This window comes from Pristiophorus japonicus, chromosome 2 (assembly GCF_044704955.1).
Source record: "Pristiophorus japonicus isolate sPriJap1 chromosome 2, sPriJap1.hap1, whole genome shotgun sequence".
Taxonomy (NCBI): Eukaryota; Metazoa; Chordata; class Chondrichthyes; family Pristiophoridae; genus Pristiophorus; species Pristiophorus japonicus.
This window is the reverse complement of record NC_091978.1, coordinates 259,414,102-259,435,842: the sequence shown is the minus strand read 5'-3', so window position 1 is coordinate 259,435,842 and position 21,741 is coordinate 259,414,102. Positions and strand designations below refer to the sequence as shown.

Here is a 21,741-nt window from a genome sequence, read left to right as displayed (position 1 = left end):
AAACATGTATTTCAGATATGACTGACACTTAGGTGTTACCTGCCAGCCTGGCAAGTGGGATACTTTGCCAGTCTGTCTCATGACCAATCATTTCCAAGTCAGTTATAGCACAGCCAACTGCATGCAAAGATCGCTCTACTCTGTCCTATTTTCTCTATGTAGTCACTGTAGCACCCTATACTAACTAACCCATGATGCTCTTTACCGATGTCAATTTGTTAACCTATTATATTGCACACTATCCTACAGCTAACCCTGCACACCATCAAGACCCCAGAGAAAGCTTTATAACATCACTGTGATAATTAATACAAACTGCATAATCTTATTCCAAGGTATATGTTTTGGGCTTCAGAAGGCTCTGTTCCAAACATTCATCGCGGAACTCTCAATGCTACCAGAGCTGTCAGCATTTTCAAGACCACCAAAAATGTAAAAACTTTAACTCTGGATCTTATTGACAAGCGCCTCTTCTGGGTTCAAAGTGATGTTGAGAATATCTCGAGCAGCATCAGATCATGTGATTACAACGGGAATTCAGCTCATATCATCAAACAATCAATACAGTAAGTGTCATGACAAAATAAATCAGGTTTATTGTTGCACCCCATGACCAACTCCTCATTATTGCTCTCTTTTTAATATATGATTTTGAATTGTCAAATATCTCTCCTGCATTTCAATACTATTTTTACTCTGGTCCAACATGGACAGTAATCAACAGCATATTAATTCTGAGCACATTATTAAATATGTTAGCCTAGGTATTCATTTTTGAAATATGACCATTGATGTGAAAATATATGGCCTGCTGTTTCAGTTGAGACATTAACCTCTTTATTTTAAGTGGGTTAAAGCCTCCATTAGAATAGAAACCAATGCAATATATATTCAGTAATATCACATAACATAATTTTGAGGCTACATAGATTATTATTTCTTGTGCACTACTCCTGCAATAGCTTATTTCCATACACTGAAGTGATGTAATTTGTAGCAGATTCTGAGGAGAGACTGCTGTGCTGGTTCTGCTTGTACTGTGCAGAGACTGACACTACAGGTAAAGTTCACCCAAGATTCAAAAAATGGTGGCAATTACAGTTAGTTATGACTTTTTTTTTACATAACTGCCTTATTTTTAGATGGATCAATGTGACTGTGTATGTACAATTCAAATTCCTTAACTCCAGATTTTGAATCTATATAACCGCTGTGTGTGTCTGTCAAATTTCTTCTTCATTATTAGTTAAGCCTTTGCTTGCCACCTTTTCCATTGATTATCTATAGGTTATTTTCATGATTGACCAATTTTTTCATGCAAGCCTTTCTCTTAATTTTCAATTCTCCCCAATCACTTTCCACCAAAACAAAATTCTACACATCATATTCCAGCAAACAAAATTCTCCAAGTTGCAGCTGCTATGACAGGTCCTCGCTACCCCACAATATATACCTTTAAAAGTAAAATTAATTATGTCATAAGCACAAAAGTATCATTTTGGCTTGGTTGACAGTACAGGTTGAACCTCCCTTATCCAGAACCCTCGGGACCTGGCCTGTTCGAGATAAGGGATTTTTCCAGACGAGGGGTGGTCACGTTAAATTGGATGGAACAGGTACTGAGCAAGGGGATATCGGGATATCGGGGCTGGCTGGCTTGGGGTTGGGAGTGCGGCAGAGAGATCATGGTGGGTGGGGCGCGGTGGATCGTGGGGTCAGGCCAGTGATTGCCGGAGTCGGCAGTGAGGAAGGACTTCAATTTGTTCATGTCGGAATTCTGCGCATGCGCCACTCGGTGGCCGGGAATGGTTCCGGATGAGGGGTGGTTCTGGATAAGGGAGATTCAACCTGTACTCTCACATTTGAGTCACATGATAGTGGGTTCAAGTTCTGCTCCAAAAATTCACACTCCAATGCAGTACTGAGGGTAGGCTGTGTTTCAGATGTACCATCTTTTGGATGAGATGGTACACAGAGATCTCACCTATCTGTTCTGGCGGTTCAGGTTGGTGTTAAACAACCCTTACGTGCAGAAAAACAGAGAGTTCTGCTGACATTTTTCTATCAAACAATATCATAAAAAATAATAAAGGATTATATTATCATATAGATTTTCCGAGTTCTTGCCCACAGTGGGATACCTTACCTGCTGCCAGTGCATATCAGAAAACTGCGGGCGCACTGCCCTTATGTCAGATTTAATTGTGTCTATAATGAAAGAAGGATAGAAAGAGCTTACATTTATATAGTGCCTTTCACAACCTCAGCTTGTCCCAAAGCGTTTTACAGCTAATTAAGTACTTTTGCAATGTAGTCACAGTTGTAATGTAGAAAACGTGGTAGCCAATTTAGGTACAGAAAGGTCCCACAAACAGCAATATGATAATGACCAGATAATTTATTTAGTGATGTCGCTTGAGGGATAAATATTGGCCAGGACACTTGGGATAACTCCCCTGCTCTTCTTCAAAATGTGCCATGGGATGTCTTACATTCACCAAAGCGGGAAGAAGGGGCCTCGGTTTAATGACTCATTTAAAAAAACAGCAGCTCCAACAGTGTTGCACTCCCTCAGTATTGCACTGGAGTATCAGCCTAGATTTTCTGCTCAAGTCCTTGGAGTGAGGCTTGAACAACCTTCTAACTCAGAGGCAGGAGCACTACTCACTGAGCCACAGCTGACACAGACATGAAAAAAGTGAAGAGAAATTATGCTCTCCTGGATGGTCTCCCATCTTCCACCCTCCATAAATTTGATCTCATCCAAAGCTCTGCTGCCCGATTCCTAACCCGCATCAAGTCCCCCTCATCCTGTGCTTGCCGACCTACATTGGATCCTGGCCCACCAAAGCCTCGATTTTAAAATTCTAATTCTCAAGTTCAAATCCCTTCATGGCCTCGCCTCGCCCAATCTCTATAACCTCCTCCAGCCCTACAATTTACCAAGAACTCTGCGTTCCACCAACCATGGCCTCTTACGCAACCCCCCACTCCCTTTGTCCCACCATTGGCCCATCAGTCGTCTCGGCCCTAAACTCTGGAATTTCATCCCTAAACTTTGGTGCCCCTCCACATTTATAAAATATGTAAATGCAAGTTATCGTTGTTGTTGTTGAAATTGTAAAGAGGAAAAAGGGTAGAGTGTTATTTTTTTATGGGTCACTGCATTAGTGTGCAAAATTTAAATATGGGCACCAGCTATAAGGCAATATCTGCTCTCCTTTTGTCTCTGTAATTTAAGTTTGAATTTAGAAACTAACCTTTCTCCTATGGGACCAGAGTTTAAATCCAATCCAGACTGATGGGATCAAAGTCTCTTCTATCTGTTGATTCCAAAGGAAAAGAAAATAAGACGGGCAATCTCAGTTCAGTTACTACAGGACATGGGCTCACAGCACAAAACTGCCCTAATTTGACACCAATTTGCACTCACTGGCACTAAATTGCCAATCTCACTCAGAGAGGCCACAGGATGATTGGTGTGGGAGTATAAAGATGCCATACAGGTGTTCTTCCAAGTGTCAAGCCTTAGGGGGCGAAATTCAGATAATTTGCGCCTCCCGTTACTAACGGGGCGCAAACAACTTTACGACTGGGCACGGCGCCGCTAACAACTCCCGCTAAATTTGGCAGGCATTTAGCGGTAGCGATAACCCTTAGCGCTCCGCTCCACTGCTTTGGCGATGCTAACATCATCACCATGCACAGCGCCCTGTTCGCACCCAAGACCCTAAATTGGGTATCGCCCCCTGAAGCTGCGCTGGGTGATGATAGCGGCAGTTTCAGGGGCCGGCCGCTCGCGGGTGAAAGTTAAAGGGGAGATGTGCTGCTGTTAAAAAAAAATTGCCAATTTTTTTCTGCGCCTGTTGACGCTATGGACGCAGGGTCCATGGTGCGATCAGTCAGCCCGGTACTCTGTGAGGGGCTGTTGGTGCGGCACCACTGATCCCCGGTGGTCCAGGTAGAACCCTTTTTTTGCTGCAGGGTTTGCAGCTAGGGCTCTTCCCTTTAATTAAGAGGAGAGCCCCTCTTACATGGCAGTGCTGCATGGCGCAGTGCATAGCGCTCCCTAGGTGTCCGCCCTGCAACCGCCCCAGAAAGGTAGTGGAGGGCTTGATTTAGCACTCCACTTCCTTTCAGCGATGGTAACCTCAATTTCTCGCGAGAGGCAAAACTTTTGCACCTGGTGCAAAGTCTCGCACCTCGCAAATGTACCGAATTTTTAGCCGTTAGTCTTTATCAGGTTATACCTTAGTCTTCTCTTGTCTCGAGGAAACAGCCCCAGCTTGTTCAATCTTTCCTGATAGGTATAACCTCTCAGTTCTGGTATCATCCTAGTAAATATTTTGGCAACTTCTCCTGTGTCTCAATAGCCTTTTTATAATATGGGGAGCAGAACTGTTCACAATACTCCAAGTGTGGTCTATATTGAAATTCATTTGCCAATTACATGCCCATTCTGCAAGTTTAGCTATGTCTTCCTGTATTTTGTGGCAGTCTTTCTCAGTATTAACTATACCCACCAATTTGGTGTTGTCTGTGAATTTCGAAATTGTACTTCCGATTCCCTAGCCCAATTCATTATGTCTACTACATTATCCTTGCCTACCCTTTCTGTTACTTTTTCAAAGAATTTAACAAGGTTGGTCAAGCATCTTAGAATCTGTGCTGACTACTCTTTATTATATTTTCAGATTCTAGATGTTTTTTCTATTATATCTTTAAGTAAAGATTCCACTATTTTTCTTACCACTGACTTTAACCTAAATGGTCCATAGTTCCCTGAATTTGTTCTGTCTCCCTTTTTAAATATAGGAATCGCAGTGATTGACAATCATAAGAGTATGGAATCGTGTTTTTTGTACTAAAATTATTTTTGTGAGGGAGGAAGTGTAGTTACTTGACCTAGTTTATGAGAAGGAATTGGCACTGTGTGACACTCAAGAAGAAAAACAAAATAAAATATTTGTATTCATGGTTTGCTGTGTCTCCTTCTGTCTGTACAGCCACCAGCCATTTGGAATGTCTCTCTTTGCTGAGCACGTGTACTACTCAGATTGGAAGACATCCACTATTCGGCGAGCGAACAAGTACACTGGGAAAGACTTAGTTACCGTCAGCCTTAAACCATCTTTTTTGCCTCCAGCTGATATCAAAGTAGTGCATCCCTTCCACCAGCCAGTAGCAGAAGCGGACTCACAATTATCAGGTAGAGACCTTCAACCAACAATTTTACAGTAATGGCTTTATTGAAGCTTTTGTCTATTTAGAATGTTCTATAGCACTGCAATGCTCAGTTACAGGTAATAATCTCTGCATTACTACTTGAGCCATGTATAAATTGGCATAGGGATAAACAGGTCAGAGACTTAAATGCATGGCTGAAAGAGTGGTGTGGGAGGATGAGGTTTCAATTCATGAGACACTGGTACCAGTATTAGAGAAAGAGGGAGCTGTTTCATTGGGAAAGGCTCCGCTTAAATTGGGCTGGGACCAGTGTCCTGGCTAATCGAATAACTAGAGTGGTAAATAGGGCGTTAAACTAATAAGGAAGATGAGGGTTCAGGTAAGGGTAAAGTTACACGTCTAAAGAGAAAAGTCAAGGCTGTAGAGCAGAGTCGCAATCTGGGTAAAATCAACCAGATTGTGTCAGGAGGGGACAGAGAGTTTAATAATGATAATTGGGCATTAGCGACAAAGGTCAAAAGGGAAAAATAGTAAAAAGTTAACATTAATGATTGTCTGAATGGATGAAGCATTCGTAACAAGAAAGATGAATTAATGGCACAAATAGAGATAAGTGGGTTTGATCTAGAAGCCATTTCTGAGACGTGGTTGTGGGATGACCAAGATTGGGAACTAAATATTCCAGGGTACTTGACATTTAGAAAAAGATAGGCAAAATGGAAAAGGAGGTGATGCAGCCCTGATAATAATGGATGAGATGAAAGCAATAGTGAGAAAGGATGTTAGCCCAGAAAATCAGAATGTAGAATCAGTATTGGTGGAGCTAAGAAATAACAAAAGGCAGAAAACATTGGTGAGAGGCCCCCTAACATTAGTTGAACAGAGTATCAATCAGGCATCTAGAGATGCATGTAACAAGGGACAAGGGTAATGCAATAAATGTGGAGGACTTTAATCTTCATATAGACTGGACAAACCGAATTGGCAAAAGTGGCTTGGAGGATGAGCTCATGGAATGCAATCAAGATAGTTTTATAGAACCACATGTCGAGGAACCAACGAAGGAACCAGCTATTTTAGAGCTAGTATTGTGTAATGAGACAGGGTTAATTAGTAATCTTATAATAAAGGATCCTGTGGGGAAGAGTGATCATAATATGATAGAATTTCACATTGAGTTTAGAGTGGTGGGTAACTCCAAAACTAGGATCTTAAATTTAAACAAGGCCAATTACGGAGGTATGAGAGGCAAGCTGGTTAAGGCAGATTGGGAAATTAGATTAAAAGTTATGACAATAGATAAACAATGGCAAACATTTAAATAAAGAATTCATAATTCTCAATTAATATACATTCCTTTGAGGAATTAAAAACTCCACTAGAAAAGTGGTACAGCCGTGGGTAACTAGAGAAGTTAAGGATAGTATTCTATTAAAAGAGGCTTACAATGTTGCCAAAAAGAGTAGTAAACCTGAGGGCTAGGAGGGTTTTAAAAATCAGCAAAGGATAACTAAGAAATTGATAAAGGCAGAGAAAATAGAATATGAGAATAAACTAGCAAGAAATATAAAAACAGATTGTAAGAGCTTTGACAAGTATGTAAAAAGGAAGAGATTAGTGAAAGTAAATGCAGGTCCCTTACTTGCAGAGGCAGGAGAAATTATAATGGGGAATAAGGAAATGGCAGAGACATTAAACAAATATTTTGTATCTGTCTTCACAGTAGAAGACACAAAATACATACCAGAAATAATGGAGAACCAATGGTCTAATGAGATTGCAGAACTTAAAGTAATTAATATTAGTAAAGAAAAAGTACTGAAGAAATGAATGGGTCTAAAAGCCGACAAATTCACTGGACCTGTTGGCCTGCATCCTAGGGTGTTAAAAGAGGTGGCTGCAGGGACAGTGGATGTATTGGTATTAGTCTTCTACTATTCCCAAGATTTTAGCCCCGCTATACAAGAAAGGTGGCAGAGAGAAAACAGGGAACTATAGGTCAGTAAGCCTGACATCAGTATTAGGGAAAATGCTAGAGTCTATTATTAGGATCATGGTAACAGGGCACTTGGAAAATCACAATTTGATTAGGCAGTGTCAACACGGTTTTATGATAGGGAAATCATGTTTGACAAATCTATTAAAGTTTTTTGAGTGTGCAACTGGCAGGGTAGATAAAGGGGAACCAGGGGATATAGGATATTTGGATTTTCAGAAGGCATTTGATAAGGTGCCATCAACTGGTTGTTACACAAGATTAGGGCTCATGATATTGGGGGTAATAAATTAACATGGATTGAGAATTTGTTAAAGCACAGAAAACAGAGTAGGAATAAACGGGTCATTTTTGGGATGGCAGGAGGTAACTAGTAGGGTACTGCAAGGATCAGTACTTGGGCCACAGCTAGTTACAATCTATATCAATGACTTAGTTGAGGGTATCGAGTGTAACGTATCCAAATTTGCTATTGCTACAAAGCTAGGTGGGAAAGTAAACTGGGAGAAGAATGCAAAAAAGCTGCAAAGGGATATAGATCGGTTTAATGATTGGGCAAGAGGATGACAGATGGAGTATAATGTGGGGAAGTGAGAAATTATCCACTTTGGTGGGAAGAATGGAAAAGAAGAATATTTTTTTAAAGGTCAGAGGGATTTGGGTGCCCTTGTAATATATTATAGAAAGTTAACATCCTACAGGGTAGGATAAAGAAAAAAAGGGAGACTTATGACAGATACCGAGGGCTTAACACTGCAGAAACCCTAGAGGAGTATAGAAGTGCAGGGCTGAAATTAAAAAGGAAATTAAGAAAGCAAAGAGAAAGCATGAAGACATTTTGGCAGGCAAAATCAAGCAAAATCCAAAGATGTTTTATAAATACATTAAGAGAAAGAGGATAACTAAAGAAAGAGCGAGGCCTATTAGAGACCATAAAGGTAATCTGTGAGTGGAGGCAGAAGACGTGGGTATGGTTCTTAATGAAGATTTTGTGTCTGTTTTCACAAAAGAGAGGGGCGATGCAGATATTTCAATCAGGGAGGAGGAGTGTGAAATATTAGATGAAATAAACATAGTGAGAAAGGAAGTATTATGGGGTTTAAGATCTTCGAAAGGCCCAGATGAAATGTATCCCAGGCTGTTAGGGGAAGCAAGAGAGGAAATAGCAGAGGCTCTTACAATCATTATCCAATCCTCTCTGGCTACAGGTGTGGTGCCTGAGGACTGGAGAACTGCTAATGTTGTACCTTTATTTAAAAAGGGAGAAAGGGATAGACCGAGTAATTACAGTCCAGTCAGCCTAAACTTAGTGGTGGGAAAATAATTGGAAAAAATTCTGAGGGTCAGGATAAATCTTCATTTAGAAAGACATGGATTAATCAAAGACAGTCGGCATGGATTGTTAAGTAAAGGTCGTGTCCTACTAACTTGATTGAATTTTGTGAGGAGATAATGTGGAAGGTCGATGAGGGTAGCGTGTTTGATGTAGTCTACATGGATTTTAGCAAAGCTTTTCATAAGGATCCACATGGCAGACTGGTCATGAAAGTAAAAGCCCATGGGAGCAAAGAGAAAGTGGCAAGTTGGATCCAAAATTGGCTCAGAGGCAGAAAGCAAAGGGTAATGGTCGATGGGTATTTTTGTGACTGGAAGGATGTTTCCAGTGTGATTTGGCAGGGCTCAGTACCAGGTCCCTTGCTTTTTGTGGTATATGTCAAAGATATAGGGATAGAACCTCCACTTTTTTTGCATGCTTAATGCCCACTTATTGCCATTTTACCGCTGAAATGATGTACAACGCCCATATATCACCCATTTCAGCACAAAATGGAAACTGATGGGCATTTTTAGGAAACTTATCAGCGAGCGTTGCTTTTTCCATGTGCTTAACGCCGGGAAAAAATATTACTGCCTGCCCATTTTTTGGGGCAGAATCATCAGAATGGGCGAAGTCAACGCCCATAATATCGGCCAGCGTTACTTTCCGCACAGAATTAACGCCGAGATTCAATAATACTGCCCACCCAATTTTTTTTGTCGTGAAGAGCACATTTGGTGAAACTAACGCCCAGGAGATCGCCCAACGTCACTTTCACCACCTCGCACACATATCGCCCACAATATCGCTCGCTCAAAAAATGCCCAGAAAAAGTGGAACTGTTCTGAACGAACGGCAGCGGTGTAGTTGCCATTTTTTTAAATCGCAGCTTGCTTCATTCAAAAGGCTGCTTTAACTTCGGTGGAGTATGCATTGACTCGGGTTCTTCTCAGGTGAAGTGAACATTTCAACAGACATATTTTCAGACCCTGGACTATTGCGGGTTTATTCTAGGTATATTTTAGTGAGGAAATCATTGCTTCTGATCAATCGCTATTATACTTTCAATGCAATGGGGGCCAGCAAACAATAACTGTGTTTAAGTAGCGCTTCAGATGTTTTGACCACTCAGGAGGGGAGCTACAATACAACCCTGAGCAAGTAGGTAAATTCGTGGTCATGCGCCAGACAATGAGGCTACCTATGTAACCATGCGCACGACTCCCTCCAGATTGCAGGAAAGGGCCCGTGGTGGCTACATAGCTGCAAGACACTTACGTGAGGAGCTGATATCTGAACGATTTGCCTGAAAGAGCGTTGATGTGAGTGACAACACTGAGACACTGCTGTATGTGCAGCTCAGACATCAATGGTGCCCATCAGCTTGGTGCCAGTTAAAATTTAAGTTGATTGAAATTAAGTTGTATTTAACCCTTTCATGTTAAGGAATCATCAGCTATCTGAGACAATGCGCAACAAGGTTATGTTCAATAAAATAAATTTTATACCAACATTGTTCTGAAATCATAAGTGTTATGTCTTTAATACTCTTATGAATGACTCCACGAGGTCTAGTATTGTATTTGAGCTGTTGTGACCTTAGTCCTATTTATTGTAACTCCAGAGTGAGGCACAAGCATGGTGGGCAGTTTTTATAATGGGCCTTGCACACTATGCAGGTGACGCTCAGGACTCCCACCACAGTGCCCTCTGGTGGCACATCTTATGTGACTATACAGTCAGTTTACATGGTCTACATACATGACATCACTTCCCCCCAAGTCTTTTATGCAAATTGACTCGTACATTGATGGTGACCTGGGCTTTGATCTTCCTGGTTGACCATTGGAGGGTCGCTTCTATTATGTATGGAGAAAGAATCAGACTGAACACTGTGAGCTCAAAGTAAAGTGTGACCTTAGTCTTTTATTGCAGGTCTCCAGAGTGCCTCTCCAACCTGTGAGGCCTCCTTAAATACCTGTGCTCCCAAGGGATTGTGGGATCCCTTGGGACTCCAGGGGATGAGCCCTCTGGTGGCTGTACAGAGTAAATACATAAGAACATAAGAACATAAAAACATAAGAATTAGGAACAGGAGTAGGCCATCTAGCCCCTCGAGCCTGCTCAGCCATTCAATAAGATCATGGCTGATCTGGCTGTGGACTCAGCTCCACTTACCCGCCCTCTCCCCGTAACCCTTAATTCCCTTATTGGTTAAAAATCAATCCATCTGTGACTTGAATACATTCAATGAGCTAGCCTCAACTGCTTCCTTGGGCAGAGAATTCCTACAAGTTTACATATATAACAGCTTCTAGCTTGGGTGGGTTGGTAGTGAGATTTGTTGCCAGTGGAGGTCCCTATGGTTTCTGGTTGTGAGTCCATGACTACTCCATTCTGCCCCCCACACAGAGATCATGCTAATGGCCCGTTACATGCAAGTTGCATTCAAGTTATCACATGGGTTTTATATTTACATCTTGGTACATTTGTTGGGTGGATTACAATTGTGTTTCGTTATGTGTGGTACATTTACATGATCAGTACAGGTATATGATTACAGGTACACAAGGACAGTCTAGTTGAAACACGGCCGGATGAGATCCGGGTCGTCTGGTGGCAGCGCAGCGCCCCATGCTGGCGGGTCTGTGGGCGAGGTGAGCTCATTTTGCTCGAGATGCTGGAGCTCAGGACTCTTGCTGTTACTCCTTGTGTCGGGCAGGCCCAAAGTCAGCTGATGTGTCTGTGACCTCCCTGTCCTTTTCGTTTGCACAGTGTCGCTGCTGCTCCCTGGGAAGTGGTCTGAGTGAGTGAACGTTTCGTCTAAGTGACGGTGGGGCTGCCTCGTCTTGTTTAGCAGTTCGCAGGGGACTGCTGACTCGCTTTCCTTGAGCACTCTCTAGTTTTGAATCCTGGCTGGTCCAGGTCCCGTTCGGAGGAGCCGTTGCGGGTGACCCTTTGCTCTTGGGCATTGCCGTGGTGGGGAGTGGGTTTGTGGGCTGCGCCTTTTCCACCCGGGAGGTGGGCTACGGTAGCCAACTGTGAGCATAGGCGCAGTTTACTGTTTCTGGCCCGTGGCGGTTCATACTATCAGGTGCCTGCAATGTTAAACCGATCTGAGGCAGGGTATCACTACCAGTGCCTCTGCTCTCCGGCGATCGTTTACTCTGTGGGTTGTCTACTTCTGTCAGCTGTGGGGACAATTTGTGATACATCGTTTTGGTCCCGGGGACACAGGCTACCACATTGGGTAGCCCGCTGGACCTGTATACGATCGTTAGGTGTTCACCCGCTACATTGGTTGATTGCAATTTGCACCCGACATCGCTCAACAACATTTTGCTCGTTACAGCTGGACTTTTTCATTGGTTACTAATTTCAAGCAGTCCATTCAAAAATGGCGGATTGCTGGCCTCCTTTAAAATGCCCTTACTACTTTTACCCCAGTCGTCTTCCTTGCTTAGAACCGCGTGTCGTTACTCCATTAGCGCTGCACCTCGTGGTTTGGACGTCATCTTTTCCCTGTCCATGATGTCGACTGCCGTGATCTTCTTTCCCAGGGATTCTGCCACTGAAGCTGGGAAGGCGCCCTCAGATCCAATCGTCCTCCCCAGGAGTCCTGCCACTGAAGCTGGGAAGGTGCGTTCGGATCGTCTCGGCTGGATCATCGCCACACAGTCGTGATGAGCGGTCTGTGCCTCGAGGGCTGCGTGGATCTGCTCTCCGGTGCCTGGTCCAACTGAAGGTGGGGGCTTGCTCTGCCTCTGAGCATGGGGGACATCGATCGCTATGGGATGAAGTCTTCCCAGTTCCAATAAACCTTCCCCATCCATCTTCTTCCAAGTAGCGTTGGTCCATCACCTGAAACAATCCACAATGGTAAATTGTGCACCGCGTCATCATGGGATACACTTACATCCACACTACTAACAACTGATAATCCGTTCCTTGGTGTAGGTGCGCAGCTTTGCCTGAATCGGGACCAGCTTGGGTCATTCAGCTTGATCGTTCCATAGCCTCGCAAAGGCTTCCTGGCTCATTACTGACTGACTTTCCCCCGTGTCCACTTCCATGAAGACTGAAATGCCATTTATCTCGATTTCCATTATCACTGGAGGACAATCTGTGGTGCAGGTACATACTCCATACACTTCGTCCTGGGACTGAGCTGCCTCTCTAGCCATCTCCTCGTAATCCGCGCTGGATTCACAGCAATCTGCTGACTCCTCTTCCATGTGGTGAGCCACAGCTCTTTTGCACATTTGCTGGAGGTGGCCCTTTGTGCTGCAGCCTTTGTACACATAGTCTCTGAACTGACACTGATGAGCCCTGTGATTACCTCCGCAACGCCACCATGGTGCGACTCGACTTACGTTTGCACCCCGCGGCGAACTCTGAGTTAAAGGACTCGGGGCGTGTACGTACTGCCCTGGGCAGATTCACGTTCAACAGTTCTGCCTGTGAAAGGCACCATTCTTTTTACAGTACTTGCAGGGTTTGAGTCCTGAGAGTGAGTCATCATCTGCTTGGAGCTGCAGCTTGAGGTTATGAACGCCTGGCTGATGCTGATGGCCTTCTGCAGAGTGACGGTGGTTTCGGCAGACAGTAGCCTGTGAAGAAGGGCTTCATGACCGATGCCAATTATAAAGATGTCCCTCAATGCATCGGCGAGTGATGCGCCGATTTCACACGGTCCTGCCAGCCTCCTGAGGTCGGCAGCGTACTTCGCGATTTCCTGACCCTCGGGGCGGTGGTGTGTATAAAATCAATGCCTGGTCGTGAGGATGCTTTCCTTCAGTTTGAGTTGGTCCCGAATTAGCACTTTCAGCTCCTTGTATGATTTGGCAGTTGTTTTCTCTGGTGCAAGCAAGTCCCTGACAAGACCGTAGACCGCAGGCCCACAACTCTGCGCTTATCTGCCAGCGTGGCCAGATCATCGCCTACCAGGTCGTTTGCTACGAAATATTGGTCGAGCCACTCTGTGAAGGCTTCCCAATCTTCACCCGCTGAGAACTTTTCTAATGCACCAACGTTAGTGATTTTTGCGTGAAAGTTCGGAATCTCGCGCCAGTTGTTATGTCTTTAATACTCTTATGAATGACTCCACGACGTCTAGTATTGTACTTGAGCTGTTGTGACCTCAGTCCCATTTATTGTAACTCCAGACTGAGATACAAGCATGGTGGGCAGCCTTTTGTACTGGGCCCTGCACACCTATGCAGATGACCCTTAGGTCTCCCACCGCAGTGCCCTCTGGTGGCACACCTTATGTGACTATACAGTAGTATACATGGTCAACATACATGACAATAAGTATCACAGGCAATAACACCCAACCCCTGCCACACCCCACTTTTTCCTCCATTGACATCAATCAAATGTTCAACATGTCCAGCAACACAGAATACAAAGGCAAAGCAGGAGGGTGTTCCCCTCCCGCCATACATTACAACAAATTGCATACACCCAGATGGAGATATAACACAGCCATCACCTGCGGACATGCACCTCACTTTCCTTCCCCCCTCCCCTTCTTCTCACCACCTCTACCCCTTCCCCATCTCGCTCCATGGCGCCTGGCCGAGGAGCTCCTCAGGCAGTGCCTCATTGTAGGGGGATGAAGGCAGATGCGGTGGTTGCACGGGTATGGGAGCAGGGGGTGCTGAAGGGGCAACATTCTCTGATGCAGAAGCAGGATCTTGGTCCTTGCTCTCATCTGTCGTTCGCAGTGGTGGTGCAGAAACTAGGGGTGGAGTGCCGCGTTCGAGGACCACTGGAAGGCCTGTGCAAGCAGTGTTCCTGGCTATTGCATCCAGTGCCTCTGCCATCCTCGGAATATACTTGGTCATGGTGGCCAGCTGTCGGGATATGCCCCCCAATGCTTCGATGAGCTGGTCACCAATGTCTACAATCCTCCTGGACAACTGTACCATCTCTCCACTCTCATGTGGCGCTCGTGGAACAGACCTGCCATGTCCACGAGACCTCCGCGGGGTCGGCGCCGTCCTGGGGGACAAATGGGGTGCCCTGTGGAGAGGTGCTTGGGGCCGATACCTCCAGAGTGGAGGCGGGAATGACCAGAGGACCAAGAGATGGCCTTGGGGTGGAATGGCTTCTGGAGGCTGGCGATGCAGGTTCCTCAAAGTCTGTGCTCTCATCCATGGAGAACGGACCCAACGGATTGACAGGTGAGAATCGGAGCTCCTCAGCACCAGATGTAGGATCGTCTGGAGAGTCGGGCCCCACACCCCCACTTTCTGGCCTCTGTGGTCTTGCCTTGGAACGCGCTGCTGGTTGAGCTGCAGGTTATTAGAGGAGAAGCGGGTGCTAGGATCACAAGGTGAGTCCAGCGCTACACACAGCATATGCACGACAAAAGCACCACCGCTATCAAAATCATCACAGGCATCACAATTCATGACCATCAACACATTTGCATTGCAATGATTTTCATTAGGCCAGCATTATTTCAATGACAATTTTAGAAACCATCTATCACATATAATTGCTCAGATATGAGTAGATGTGGCATCTATTGACTTTACATCATGCAATGGTGTAAGCTTTACTCACGTGGCATCTCTTCAGGGTCTGCAGATGCGTCCGTGGCTGTCTAGGGGTGCTTCACCACAAGTGCGAGCACTCACTCCTCCATGTCAGTGATGTTGCTGGGGACTGGTGGCCCCCCCACCCGTTCGCCTCTGTATGGACCTCATCATCGATAGCTTCTTCTGTAAAAGGTGACAGGATGACATGGCATGAGATCATTGCATGATATCATTGCTAGGTACTGTCACAGAGACTGATACAACACATAACCGACAGATGTAATCATGATTATTATGAAACTTATCATTCTTGATGTAAAGTCGTGCACAGTGACTGCAGGCTTTAAGTAAAACATTCCCGGTGAAAGTGAAAGACCACACATCTGTTGATAGTCACTCATGACTGTTACGAATCATATAAATACATAAGTACATGTCAATCAATGTAATACTTACTCTTGCGGATCCCACAAGGTCGTTCCATTGTTTGCGGCATTGGTTGCCCTCACAAAGTTCATTGGTCGCCGATGAGACCACCTCTGCTATCTCGGTCCAAATCTACTCGTAGGCCTTTGGGGTTGGCTTTCCACACCCTCCTGCAGGAGGGAGGCATTTGCCTCATCCGAGAACCTCTTGGCTCTTTTGCGCCCTCCAATGTGCTCCTCTCCCACCTCACTGCTCTCTCCAGTGTCAGTCTCACAGCGTGCTGTGATGCCTCCTCCTCTCCCTCCATTATAGGCCAAATTCGGGCAAATATGTGGCTGGTAGCCACTAATTTTTGTTTCCCTACTTGCTGTGAAGCTCTAAAGGCTCCCTCCTTCCTCCCAAAGCAGACACACCACACCCAGTCATGCCTTCAGTCCCTCTGAGCTCCCTCTCTCTGTGACACCTCTTCTGCACATGTCATGATGACCCTTGACCTCCTGAATTGCGGGAATCGAGCATTGCCATGCCGTTGCTAAGGATGGCGACACTTCACAACAGAAGGTCAAAAAAATTTAACGCAGCCGTCCATTTGATATTGCTCACGGTAACGCCCATTTAAAAAAATGGAAACTAGGTGCTTTGAGAATGGGCAAGAAACCGACAATCTGAAAACCCTTTTTTGCCACCCACACCGGAAATAATGGCCATTTTTGGGTGATAAGCACAAAAGTGTAAAATCTAGCCCATAGACTTGAATGTAGGGGATATGATAAAAAAGTTTGCAGATGATACAAAATCTGGCTGTGTGAATGGGTGGCTCTACTGCACAGGAGGGCAAGAAAAAAAGTGGGAGCGCCATAGTGGTAGGGGATTCTATTGTAAGGGGAATAGATAGGCATTTCTGCGGCTGCAATCGAGACTCTCGAATGGTATGTTGCCTCAGGGATGTCTCGGAGTGGCTGCAGGCCATTGAGGAGGGGGAGGGTGAACATCCAGTTGTCATGGTGCATGTAGGTACCAACGATATAGGTAAAAAACGGGATGAGATCCTACAAGCTAAATTTAGGGAGCTAGGAGTTAAATTAAAAAGTAGGACCTCAAAGGTAGTAATCTCAGGATTGCTACCATGCTAGTCAGAGAAGAAATAGCAGGATAGTTAAGATGAATATGTGGCTTGAGGAATGGTGCAAGAGGGAGGGATTCAAATTCCTGGGACATTGGAACCGGTTCTGGGGGAGGTGGGACCAGTACAAACCAGACGGTCTGCACCTGGGCAGGACCGGAACCAATGTCCTAGGGGGAGTGTTTGCTAGTGCTGTTGGGGATGGTATAAACTAATATGGCAGGGGGATGGGAATCTATGCAGGGAGACAGAGGGAAGTAAAATGGGGGCAGAAGCAAAAGGTAGAAAGGAGATAAGGAAAGGTGGCGGGCAGAGAAATCAAAGGCAAAAATCAAAAAGGGCCACATTACAGGATAATTCTAAAAGGACAAAGTGTATTAAAAAAACAAGCCTGAAGGCTCTGTGTTTCAATGCGAGGGGCATTTGTAATAAGATGGAAGAATTAACTGCGCAGATAGCTGTTAACGGATATGATGTATTTGGGATTACGGAGATATGGCTCCAGGGTGACCAAGGCTGGGAACTCAACATCCAGGCTATTCAATATTCAGGAAGGATAGACAGAAAAGTAAAGGAGGTGGGGTAGCATTGCTGGTTAAAGAGGTGATTAACGCAATAGTAAGGAAGGACATTTGCTGATTGCTGGAACAAGACCTGTGGTCCAGAGGACCGGGTGGACATGCCTTACCAGTGGCTGTCGAAGTCACCATTGCCCTCAACTTCTTTGCCTCAGGCTTCTTCCAGGGATCTGCAGCAGACATTTGCGCATTTCACAGTTGGCCGCCCACAGATGCATCATAACTGTTACCGGTGCCCTGTTTCACAAGTCAGCCAATTATATCAACTTTGCCACTGATGAGCCAGTGTTACTGAGCTTGCGCTCGGCTTTGAGGCTCTGGCTAGCTTCCCGTGGGTGCAGGGCATCATTGATTGCACACGTGACCATCAGGGCACCCCATCATCACCCAGGAGTCTTTACCAACTGCAAGAGCTTCCACACCTTCAATGTACAGCTCGTCTACAACCATAGGAAGATCATCATGGAAATGTGCATTAAATTCCCTGGAAGCTGCTATGATTCTTTCATGCTGTGCCAGTCCACCCTCCCTCAGCTCTTTTCTGCTCCAAACAGACCTTCTGGCTGACAAGGGCTATCCACTGAAGATGCAGCTCATGACATCCATGAAGAGGCCAAGTACTGAGGCCCAGGAGAGATATAATGAAATCCACATTTCCACCAGATATGTCATAGAGCAGACAATAAGCATGCTGAAAATGTGCTTCAGATGCCTTGACATATCTGGCTACCATGAGCTGTGCCAGGTACCCACCACCCAACAACAACACCATAAAGACAGCACCATAAAGCATCCCTACAATGAGCAAGCCATTCTTTTCACACTGACCAGCATTGCTGGAGATAATGTTATGTCTTACCATTCACTCCAACTCACTAAGCCACTTCCAAAGTTACACACAAATTTGTCCATGACCGGAAAGTGGTGAAAATAAATATCTTTTTTGTGACATCACAGTAGCGAAAACTTTACACAAACATTGAATAAAACACCTTTGTACATCTACTTGTTTTTCATCTTTCTCTTACACGTGCTTCTATGGGGTGCTACCCCTGTAGTTTCAGCAGAGGTAGAGGCAGCCTGTTCACTTCCCTGCTGTGACTGCATAGACACTCGTGGTGGACATCCTCTGGTTTTGGAGCCTGTGATGGCCCTGCCAAAGTCTGCTCTTCCTGTGACTGTGCAGGGGCAGACTTGGCCATCACGATCCGAGAAGCCATGTGGGGGTCTGACTGAGGGTGGGGAGGGGCAAAAAGGGAGAAATGGGAGCACTCTGAGAGGAGCCCGCACTACCATATCCCCTCTCACCATCATCCATCTCATTGGCCACCCACACTTCCCTGCTAGAAAGGAGCTAGAGAGCCCCTTGCTGCACAGCAGTGGGGCCATGAGGACCCAAGTCTATGTTGACATCCCTCCTAAAGAGGAGGGTTATGAGCCTCTGCCATTCAGTCTCCATCGATAGCATATGCTCCTGTGAGTGGTGCATTGGCTGCTCCATGCAGGTGGCCAACCTATCCATGGAGGAGCCTACAGTTACCATTGCCTGCAACACGGTGGTGCTCATGTTGGAGATGGACTCCTCTATTCTCTGTATAGTTGCAGACATTATGGGCACAAAACCCTTCACGACTCCTGCACTTCTTCTTTCACCTCCAAGTTTTCCCTCTTTCTGGATGGCCCCCAAGGCTCAGCGCCTGTATGTAGTTGAGCAGAGCTGAGAGTGTCCTCCGCTTTCCGGCGAGGAGTCTCCACTGCTGTCCCTATCTCCACCATCTCCTCTTGCTCACTTGTGACTTGTGAGACACCAGGTGACAACACTACTCTATCTTGCGGGCATCCACTGAGGTGTGAGTATCTGCTGCTGCTGGGAGTGCCTGGTGACACTGCATCCTCAGAGGCTGGGGGTTCCTCTAAGGAGTCGTCTTTCTCTTCCTCCTGGAGAGTGGGGGTGGGGGGTGCTCTTGATGGACCTGTGGGAGAGTAAAGAGATGAGTTAGATATGCCATATTAAGAATATCATTATGCATCTGATGAACATTCACTGAGATCAGTCCCCATGAGTAACTGCTGTAGGCCATGTGGCTGTATGAGATGTAATTCTGTCAGCAGGTTGCTGAGATGTCCCCCTCTCTGTCTCCCACCTCCAGCTGCTTTGCGAATCCGGAGACATCCAGGGCGACTTCCTCCGTTAAGGTGGCCAGTTCTCTCGCTCTCCATCGTATTGTGGGCTGTCTTCTCCTGCAAGGAGGGAAAGAAGAGAAGGTTGAATAATAGTGATGAAATAAGTGTCAGGAATAGATGGGTTACATCATTAGTGGGTAACTATTATGGAGTGGGGTGCCATTGCCAAATGGCCTCCTTGTGTGTTGTTAGTTGGTATGATTGCATTAGGATGAGGGTGAGTGTTGGAGTGGTTAGTCAGATGGTGATGTGATAATGTAGATAATGAGAGAGGGATGGGTGGACATGCACGATATGTTGGTGTGAGTAATGATGTGCAGGAGTAGGGTTGGGAAGGCAGAGTGATGGGGATGTGATGAGTGGTACAGCAGGATGAGGTTGAGTGTAGCTTTGCACTCATCTTTCCTGATCTATTGAGATAATTGAAACATTTCCAGCATGGCACCCAAGTCCTCCTGACAGCATCTCTGCTGTTGACCTCCTCTGCAATATGAAATGAAGGAAAGGGAGAAAATGATGAAAATGAGAAGAGGAGAGAGAACGATGAATGCGAGGGAGAGAGAATAAAATAAGGGACATGACAGAGTGGGATAAAAGTGGAGCAGTTTAAAAGTGATGAAAGTGAAGGAGAGAATAAGAATTAGGAGCAAAGGGTGGGGAATGAGAGAAACGCATACAAGAAGTAACAGAGGATAGCAAGAATGAAAGAGAGAGAAGTAGAGAGTAGAGAAGGAAGGGTGGGGGGGGAAGGGAGAGAGAGAAAAGCAATGTCAGAAGAGAAATATAAGTGAAGGAGAGGGAGGAACAGAAATGAGGCATGGGAGAGAGAGAAAAAAAACAGAAGTGAAGTAGGAGAGAGAAGTGGAGAAAGAGAGCACAGGACAGTGAAAGAAGAGAAAGAGAGCAAAGCAGAATGGAAGCAGCAGAGTGAAAACAGGAATGAATGAAGAGAGAGAGAAACACGTTGCAGACTTACCACCACCAATATTCTCAACTGGAGAGAAATAAGAGGTTGGAAGCTTTCTGGGGTCCAGTGAATAAACTTTGAGAACCACAGAATCAGATCATTTTGTTCAAATTTATTGTCAAGAATGACAGCTTGAGTGAGCCTTGAGCAAAAGCATATGGCTGGGACACTCTATGGTATGGGCCTCTGGGACCCCAACTAACATGGAGGCATATGGGTGAGGTTTGTTGTAGACCAAAGTGCAGGAACATTTATGTCCATACCAGGGCATGCTATATTGCTTTGTGATGTAAGACCAACCCTGTCATGTGTCTGAGCTATAGTCAAACCAAAGATAGTTTGGTCTGCAACACACTAGGCTGCAGATTGCAAAATCTGGTATTGGGAGCAGCTATTAAAGGGCTGCAAGTCATCAGAAAAAGAAACATTACAATGGTGACAAAATATAGATTAATTATCCACAATGGCACAGTGGAGAGGTCCTGCTGCAGGAATTACATAAAAGGAGGGGTCGCTATTTAAGGCTGTTTACCACCTCTCAGTTGACGTCTGGTCCCAGTTACATAGAGATTGAGTCAATGCATCTAACCAGGTTTCTTGAATCTGGTTGCAAATGGAAATTGCTGCAATACAGGGCTTGGCTTTCCATCCATTTAAATTAATTGACAGAAAAATCAAGCTGTTCCCAACCAGTGTTTCTTGAGAAACTCACTGGGAGCACCGATTGGGGAATCAGTATCTGACTGATCTAGTACATTGCAGGAATTTAAGCACGTCTGTAGCATTGTCTGAAAGTGGCAAATTTGTGAGATTCCATAGTGCATCTGTAAGTAGATTGAGGTGAAAAGTTATTACAATAAAAATAATGCTGTATTCCACAACCCTTGGATTTGCAACCTGTAATATCTTTCGAGGAGACAAGGGGGCTGTTTTACTAAATGCTCTTTCTTGGTCTGCAGCCTTGCCCATGCGAGTCTCAGGATTTTCCACTCATTAATTTTAATGGTTGGAAAATTTAGGGGATCATTTCCGCAATTTTTTGATATGCAATCCCAGAGGGTAGTAAGGCTCTATACAAGGAGCACATATTCGGAAATTTGGCCCGAAGATCTCAATTCCCATTTCCTGGGCTTTATTCAAAGGAGAGGTGGAATTACTGCAGGAGGTTATACTAGAGTTATTCGAATATTTCCAACATTGCTGTTTCCATACTTCTATTATATATTTCTGCAGAAAATACTAGGAGTATTTGCAAGAAAAACCGAGAAGAAAACCGCTGTGAGTGTAAAGATGGCTACGTTCTCAGTGATGATCAAAAATCATGTGAAGGTAAACTTCACACTATTAAAGTATATGATGAAAAAACTCATTGCAGTACCTCCTATGCTAGTTTACTCTTTCACCTAATCTCAAA

General features: G+C 45.0%; 1 protein-coding gene across 1 annotated transcript in view; it reads left to right on the top strand.

The window, feature by feature from the left end:
* Positions 1–21,741, top strand: part of egf (epidermal growth factor) — a 231,298-nt gene that overhangs the window by 56,058 nt on the left and 153,499 nt on the right. The window contains 3 exon segments of the mRNA XM_070861900.1: positions 336–566; positions 5,007–5,209; positions 21,561–21,656. Coding sequence (XP_070718001.1) covers positions 336–566; positions 5,007–5,209; positions 21,561–21,656 — 530 coding nt within the window.